Source organism: Tupaia chinensis, unplaced genomic scaffold (genome assembly GCF_000334495.1).
Source record: "Tupaia chinensis unplaced genomic scaffold, TupChi_1.0 Scaffold000414_1, whole genome shotgun sequence".
NCBI classification, from domain to species: Eukaryota; Metazoa; Chordata; class Mammalia; order Scandentia; family Tupaiidae; genus Tupaia; species Tupaia belangeri.
Window position 1 is genome coordinate 1,977,528 of NW_006159919.1, and position 8,740 is coordinate 1,986,267.

The 8,740-nt window shown below is 42.2% G+C and overlaps 2 protein-coding genes across 3 annotated transcripts in view; both read left to right on the top strand.

The window, feature by feature from the left end:
• The window catches only part of LOC114008904 (uncharacterized), a 17,247-nt gene extending 16,863 nt beyond the window's left edge, over positions 1-384 (top strand). The window contains exon 3 of the mRNA XM_027774203.1: positions 17-384. Coding sequence (XP_027630004.1) covers positions 17-384 — 368 coding nt within the window. The remainder of the gene's footprint in view (positions 1-16) is intronic.
• A 258-nt stretch (positions 385-642) lies between these two features.
• The window catches only part of SS18 (SS18 subunit of BAF chromatin remodeling complex), an 82,025-nt gene continuing 73,927 nt past the window's right edge, over positions 643-8,740 (top strand). The window contains exons 1-2 of one of the 2 annotated variants that reach the window (XM_006154534.3): positions 643-685; positions 5,872-5,948. In XM_006154534.3, the coding sequence (XP_006154596.1) occupies positions 5,872-5,948 (77 nt within the window). In that variant the 5' untranslated portion in view covers positions 643-685. Of the gene's footprint in view, positions 686-5,871; positions 5,949-8,740 lie in introns of those variants that run through there. The other variant, XM_014590160.2, reaches the window with a different exon arrangement.

Consider the following 8,740-nt stretch of genomic DNA (forward strand, 5'->3'; position numbering starts at 1 on the left):
CCGCCCCTGCTGCGAGCCTGCCGTGTGTGGGAACCCGAGCCGCGGGCTGTGCCCGACAGGGTGGCGGAAGAGGGCGAACCGGTTTTTTCTCGGAATCCTTCGCGCGCTTTGGCGCTTTCTTACAGCCACAAAAGCCCAAGCAACCGCCGCCCGATTTCTCTAGGGATGGGGCGGCGTTTGGGCGGCGGGGCGCGTGCGCCCGAGGGCGGCGGCGGCAGCGCAGGGAAGGCTCTGCCGGAGCCGGCGCCCCCCGCGCGTCGCTCCGGAGTTACTTTGGCGTCGCCCCGCCCCGCGCGCCGCGGCTGCTTAGTGCAGACCCGACCTCCGACGGCGGAGGAGCAGTCGGAGCGCAGATCGTCTCCCTGTGAACTCCTGCTCAGTTAGAGAGTTTTCGGGAGAACTTGAGGGTCGTTCAAGTAGAGTCTGAGGGGCAGGCGAGGAAGATCTCCATGGACTTTAGGGTTACCCTGGAGCCCCCTTCTCCTAGGTGACGTGTGGTCCTGTACATCTGCAGCACATACGCTAGGCGCTGAGCTTGTAGTGGTTAGCCATAGCCCCTGCCTTCTTGGAGTTTACTGTCTAGTGCTGGAGACAGTCTTAATCAGTGACACATAAGTCGTGATAAATATGCCGGGAGTACACCGTTTTTAGAGGATCGTGCTGTCACTGTTGCTGAAACTGCCAGGTGGGGACACAAAGGTTCTTTATTGTCCTCTACCCCTTGTTGCCTGCAAGCAAAGCAGCATTCTGAATTTAGCATTACTAAATTTTGTTGTTTACCTTAAATACGTCATAATTTAGTATTGCTAAATTTAGTTGTTTACCTTAAATATTTTTGTTTTATGCAAGAATGGAAATACAAGAAAAGTCAACCTTTAGTACCACACAAGGCACCATAGTATGCCCATAGATTGTGTTAACCGGTTTCTGTTTACTGTCAAGTTCTTTGCAGTGTGGCTTTTGACATTTGGCCAACTGTTGCTTTACTTTTATTAGTAAACAAAGCTTGACAGTGCCTGCAAATGCATTGCTTTAATACAGTGCACTGAACTAAGTCTTCAGCCTGGCAAAAGGCTCAAAGTAGCTCCAAGTATACACGTACAGCTTTGTTTCTGGAGGGGTTCACGTGCTTTATTTTTGGGTTGTATTGTAGAAAAGTCTTGAGCATTTCATTTTCTTTTCTATAAAGAGTTGTATTATGTAAGTCTTAAGATGTTTATCATCGTAGTTAGTTGAATGGATGCTGCACAATTATCTTTCATCCTCATGTGAGAAGAGAAAAATGGATTCCAAATTAAGTGCCTCCTCCTTCAGTGGGGAAAGTAGTAATATTGTAAATAGGTCTGATAAGAATATTTTCTCTCTCTCTCTTTTTAGGATTTGTTCCCAGGGAGAGACAGACAGAGGGAAAGTGAGAAATCAGTTCCCATTGGAGATGACTGTCCTGTAATCCCTTCTCCATTCTCCTTGGGATTTTGGCCATACCCTGCGTAATTTTCTTTTTTCTTTCTTTCTTTCTTTTTCTTTTTTTTTTTTTTTTTTTTTAAGAGTTTTGCTATGGTGTGCGCTTAACCAGAGAGACAGAAAGGAGAATCACAAACACACACACACCAACGGGCAGTCGGGGTGGGGGGGCTTGGGGGAGGAGTGGGAAAGTGGCCACTGCTGCAATCTCTTCATTCTCCTTTGGGATTTTGGGCATATGCACCTGGTGTGAGTTTTAAGCCACTAGATCTGGGACTTGAACTACTGTCCACTACATGGGAATCCAGCGATATAGCCATTATGCTATCTGCTGATCTCCCCTGCCTGATTTTCCAGCCACCCTACTGGGACTGGAGTTACATAGTCCATGTGGACATCCAACACCTTAACCACTATGCCACCTGCTGGCCTACTGAGACATAGTCTAATGGTGAAGCTTGTTAGGTTGAGGAATATGCTGGAAAAGTTATGGTGTGAAATAGGTTGGAGATTGGATTAATACATTAGAAGGATTTTTTTTTTTTTTTTAGTGTCCAATGCATCCATTTAGAAGTAGCTGCCCTTATGGGCCAGCTGGTGGTGCAGTGGTTAAAAGTGGCTGAATCCCCAGTGCAGGTGAGTCTAGACTCAACATGCCAGGTGCATTCCTGTGCAGGTGCAGGTGTGCCCAATACCCTGAGAGGAGAATGAAGGCGAGTTTGCTGGTGGCCATCCCCCTTGGAACGGTGCTTTCTCCTTCTGTCCCTCACAGTGAGCACTGTCACCCAGTAGTAAACTAAAAAAAGTAAACTAAAAAAGAGTAACAAAAAAGAAATAGATTAGAAGGGCATATAAGTCTTTTTCTTCCAGCAAATAAAGATTATAATTCACTTTTAGAAAAAAGCTGTAGTTAATGTTAAATGGATCTTCATTTTTAATTAAAACTTACTTTGGGGCCAGCAGGTAGTGTAGTGGTTAAGACACTGGACTCCCACATGGTCAACCATGGTTTGAATCCCGGACCGGGCAGCCTGAAAATCATGCCAGGCATGTGTGCATACTGCCCCAAATTCCAAGAGGAGCATGGAGGAGAAGGGATCCATTTCCCCTGAAGGCTTTTTCTCACTTTCCCTCTCTCTGTCTCTGTTGATTGCACTTGCCTTATGTAAAAAACCTTTTTCAGAAAAAGTCACTTTACATTATTGAGATAGTGTGATTGTAGTGTTGTGCCTTATATTTTCATTGACTCCTGAAGGATGGGGCAGGCTCCGGAGATAATATCCTTACTTTGATCTTACCAGATATATCTGAGCCCCTGAAAACTTAAGTGGGTTGCTCAGGTCAGCAACACTGGCACTAAAACTAACTGGTATTTTTATTGCTACGGTCAGTATTGTTTTTTCAAGACACCACTTAAATGAATTGTTTAACCTTCAAAGTCAAGATTCCCTTGACTTCTCATAAGTTGATAGACTTGTACTTTCATTTTTGTTGTTTGTAAACTTTTGAGACAATTAAAAGGTAATTTCAATCCTCTCTAAATAATATATGCATAGAAATTATATGCATTTGATTATGTAATGTTTAACATCTTGGATTATTATGTCATACTTGGAGAATCACAAAACTTTACTGTTATAAAACTTAGAAACTAGTCAGCTACTTCATCAAGCCTCCTGGGTTGAAGTTTTCATGTATGTACTTCATTCTGGGTAAGGATAGAATTTGTCTTTATTATTGCAAAGCATTTGAATGATGCAAAGCCACTGTGAATTCTTAGTATTTTAGTGTTAACTGTCTAAATCTTCCTCTGTAGATAGCTGAGGTAATTAAATGTTTGAATATAAAGTAAATTCACATTTTCCCATCTGGGCTTCTGTTAATCGTTCTGAGAGAAAATAATTGGGATAGAGAGCATTAATAATTGTTGATTAAACGTGGTTTTATTCCAAAGGTGTAAAGTAAGATTTTTTTGGGGGGGAGAGGTTTTTGCTATAGGGCGCATGCCCTCGCCAAACAGACAGAGACAGACAGAGAGACAGAAAGTGAGAAATCACCCCCCCAGGGGGGATAGCCACGCCACAATCCCTTGTCCTCCATTCTCCTCTCGGGATCTTGGGCACGCATGCACATGTACCCAGCATGAGTTTAAGCCACCAGGTCCAGGACTCGAACCGTGGTTGACTACGTGGGAGTCCAGCGACATAGCCATTACACTAACTGCTGGTCCCTAAAGTAAGATTTTTTTGTGATGAGCTATAAAAAAGACCCTAGTACATGTAGTTTATATATATATATATATGTATGTATATGTGTGTGTGTGTGTATATATACACACACACACACACACACACACACACATATATAAAACATTTCTAGGAATCTGAAGGGAAAAAAAATTAATAGAAGGGTTGTCCATATGAACAGGGTAGTGCATATTTTTTGTTTTGTTTTGTTTTTGCTATAGGGCATGTACACTTGCCAGAGAGAGAGAGAGAAAGTGAGAGATCTTCCGCTGAGGTAATGGCTACATGGCATTCCATTCTCTGTGCTCCTCTCGGGATTGTGGGCATACACACACATGTGCCTGGTTTAATGTGGGATCCAGCTTTTACTACCATGCTGCCTGGTTGACCCTGTATTGCCCATTTTTACAAGAGATTTGGGATTTAATTTTACGTGAGAAACAGGTAATTTACTGATCTTCCTTTAAAATGATATATTATTATTAATATTGTCTTTTAGATAGAGATTTTTGTTATAGAGTGTGTGTGCTTGCTGGAGAGACAGAAAGCGAGAAATCACCCCGCAGGAGGGATGGCCACTCCTCAGTCCATTCTCTCATGATTTTGGCCACGTATGCACTTGTGCTGCTGGGTCCAGGACTTGAACCACAGTCAACTACGTGGGAGTCCAGCAATATAGGCAACACAACCATTATGGCATCTGCTGGTCCCTAAAATTAAAATAAATTTTAAATTTTTTCATAGCAGGACCAGCAGTTAGCGTAATGGCTATATCGCTGGACTCCCACGTAGTCGACCGCGGTTCGCGTCCTGGAGCTGGTGGCTTAAAACTCACGCCGAGCACGTGTGTGTGTGTGTGTGCATGCCTAAGATCCTGAGAGGAGAATGGAGGAGAAGGGATTGCGGTGTGGCCATCCTCCCAGGGGGTGATTTCTCGCTTTCTGTCTCTCTGTCTGTCTGGCGAGCGCACGCGCCCTATAGCAAAAACCTCTCAAAAAAAATATATTTCATAGCTGGCCAGCTGGTGGCATGGTGGTTAAGGTGGCTGGATCCCACATGGCTGACTATACAGTTTGAGTCCTAGACTCAGCAACTTGTGGAGCATGCAGGGTGCTGTCTAGGGCACTTGGATGTATATGCCTAAAAATCCTGAAAGGAGGGAGAAGAGGAGAAGGGTTTGTGATGTGACTGTCTCTCATGGGGGTGCTTTTTCACTTTCTCAGTCTCTCTCCAGACGTGTGCCCACTGGCAAATTAGTTAAAAAAATTTATAGCCACAGAAAGCATCATTAACCAAAAGTAACTTTAAGGGAATTATGTTTTTTGTATGTCTATGTTTGTATAATGGTTGTTTTGGGGTAACAGTATTTTGTTACGAGATTCACTTCAGAGTTTTTTTTTTTTTTTCTTTTGGAGAGATTTTCACTGTAGGGCGCGTGCGCTCGCCAGACAGACAGAGAGACATAGAGACAGAAAGTGAGAAATCACCCCCCAGGGGGGATGGTCACGCTGCAATCCCTTCTCCTCCATTCTCCTCTCGGGATCTTGGGCACGCACGCACACGTGCCCGGCGTGAGTTTTAAGCCACCGGGGCCGGGACACGAACCGCGGTCGACTATGTGGGAGTCCAGCGACATAGCCATTACGCTAACTGCTGGTTCCCCACTTCAGAGTTTTTATGCAAGTAATAGTTATTTTATTTTTAAAAATTATTTATATAATTTTATTTATTATGATGATTTTAATTTGCTATATGGCACACTCACCAGAGAGAGAGATAAGAGAGAAAGGGGAAGTGAGAAAACAAGCTACCACCAGGTCTGGGACTTGAACCCTGGTTGACCATGGAGGTTCAGTATCTTAATCACCACGCCATCTGTCAGCCCCACAAGTAATAGTTATTGGGAACGGCAGGTGGCGTGGTGGCTGGGGGCAGTGTACTCCAACATGGCTGGCTGCAGTTTGAGTCCCAGACCTGGTGGTGGCTTGCTTTCTCATTTTCCTCTTTCTCTCTCTCTTTCTTTCACTCTGTCCCTCTCTAGTCAAATTAAAATAAATAAGAAAGTTAAAGAAAAACGTAGTTATTCTGCTCCCTCCCCCTGAGTTTTCCAGTTTTTAATTTTACTTAATGCACTATAAACTTAAAAATTTTTTTATTTCAGATGCTGGATGAAAATAACCATCTTATTCAGTGCATAATGGACTATCAGAATAAAGGAAAGACCTCGGAGTGTTCTCAGTAAGACCGATATACTTTTTTTGTATTCTTTTTCCTGTATTGGTTAATTTTTTACTTTTCTTTTAAATAGCTTTATTGAGGTTCACCTAATTTAAAGTGAAAAATTCAATGTTTTTAGTATATTTGTGGAGTTGTGCTACTATCACCCTCAAAAGAAACCCCATACCCATTAGCAATCATTCCCCATCTCTTATTCCCTGACAATCACCAATCTACTTTCTATCTGTATAGCTTTGTCTGTATCATGACATGTTGTATTTCATATTATCTTTCATATGATATGTGATCTGCTTTGACTGACTTTTGCATTTAGCATGTTTTCTGGGTTCCTCTGTGTTGATGTGTGTTACCAGTATCTCTTTTTATTGCCAAACCTTCCATTGTACACATTTATCTCAGTGATGGACTTTTGAGTTCTTCTTGACTACTGTAAAAACTTCTGCTTTAAACATTTGTGTATATGGGGAACCAGCAGTTAGCGTAATGGCTATGTCACTGGACTCCCACATAGTCGACCGCTGTTCGCGTCCTGGACCCGGTGGCTTAGAACTCACGCCGGGCGTGTGTGCGTGCATGCCCAAGATCCCGAGAGGAGAATGGAAGAGAAGGGATTGCGGCATGACCATCCCCCCTGGGGGGTGATTTCTCGCTTTCTGTCTCTATGTCTCTCTCTGTCTGTCTGGTGAGCGCACGCGCCCTATAGCGAAAAAACCTCTCCAAAAAAAAAAAAAGATCTGATGATTGGGGGAGGGTAATATTTGATGGGAAAGGTTGAGCAAATATCTTAAAATTAAACTTCATAAAAGATTCTTTATTAATAGATATTTAAAACCATAAGCAACTTTGGAGATTTACTTTATTGTTTTTTTGGAGAGGTTTTTGCTATAGGGCACTTGCGCTCGCCAGATAGAGAGTGACAGAGACAGAAAGTGAGAAATCACCCCCCAGGTGGGATGGTCACGCCGCAATCCCTTCTCCTCCATTCTCCTCTCAGGATCTTGGGCACGCATGCACACGTGCCCGGCATGAGTTTTAAGCCATCGGATCTGGGGAGCGAACTGCGGTCGACTATGTGGGAGTCCAGCGACATAGCCATTACGCTAACTGCTGGTTCCCTACTTTACTTTCTTAAAGGTTCTTTTTTTTTTTTTTAAGGAAAAGATTTTTGCCATAGGGTGTGTGTGCTCATTAGGGAGATAGAAAGTGAAAAATCACTCATCAGGGGGAGTGGCCACACTGCAGTCCCTTCTCCTCCATTCTCCTCTCGAGATTTTGGACACATACACGTGTGCTTGGCATGAGTTTCAAGCTGCTGCTGGGCCCAGGACTTGATCCGTAGTCGACTATGTGGGAGTTCAGCAACATAACCATTATGCTATCTGCTGGTCCCAAAGATTCTTTTTTTTTAAAGAAGTATTTAATTTTATTTATTGTTATTATTTATTTCTTATTTTTTTTTCAGAGAGAAACAGAGAGAAAGGGAAAGTGACAACGCAAGCCACCTGGTCTGGGACCTAAACTGCAGTTGGCCATGTGCGAGTCCAGTGCCCCAAACACCATGCCACCTGCCAGCCCTAAAGATTCTTTCTTAAAGGATTATTTATTTAATTTTAGTTATTGTTGTTATTCTTCTTTTTTTTGAGAGGTTTTTGCTATAGGGCGTGTGTGCTCGCCAGAAAAACAGACAGACAGAGAGACAGAAAGTGAGAAATCACCCCCCAGGTGGGATGGCCATACTGCAGTCCCTTCTCCTCCATTCTCCTCTCAGAATCTTGGGCACACACGCACATGCACCTGGCTTAAGTTTAAGCCACTGTGTCCGGGGACTTGAACGGTGGTCGACTACATGGGAGTCAAGCAACATCATCATTATGCCAACTGCTGGTCCTGTTATTATTTCATCATTTGACCAGAAAGAGAGAAAGAAAGTGAAAAAGCAAGGTGGGACTTGAACTGCGGTCAGCCATGTTGGAGTCCAGTGCTTAACCACCATGCCACCTGCTGGCCCCAAGATCTACTTTACTTTAACTCCATTATTTTGCAAATGTAATCTTAAAAATGGATGATTATCTGTGGATGATAACATGTATAGTATCTTCAGGTAGACTGATGTGAAGTGTATTCATGTTGGGTAAATTCACTTTACAAGTTTTAGTGGTTTATAGTGATTGAATGTATAAAATAAATTTTAAAAAATTGAGTAAGAGCAAGTGTTTTCAAAGAATGGGTGTCACAGAGGGACTCAAGTAGTGTTTTTAAAATTTTCATTTGAACTTTTCCATCAGATATTTTGTCTCCTGTGTTCATGATGTTAACCACATTACAGTGCATAAATCATGTACAAGTATGGCATGATGAATGATAAAACTACATAGTCTAAAATCTCTAACAAATATGATAAAATGCTGTTAAACACATTATTTCTAATATTTAAGCAGTAGATAGGATTATAGTCTTAAGCTTCTTTCTCTTTCCCCCATGATAATAGTTATGGGCCTGAACAGTAACTTTGAGAAAGCAGTAAATATAAAAATATTAAAAAAAAATAAGTTTTTTTTCCTGTATACTTATTCCCTTTCCAATTTTGATACTGTTTCTCCATTTGATCAGTAAATACTTCTTCAAATTTGAAAAAAAAGAATGTGATTGACTACATGTAAGAATACTTAAAAAAAATTTATTAAGTTTTATTTATCATCATCATCATTATTATTTTTAATTTGAACAAAAAGTGAGTGAGAAAGAGAGAGAGAGAGAGAGAGAGAGAATGAGAAAGCCAGGTGCCAGGTCCG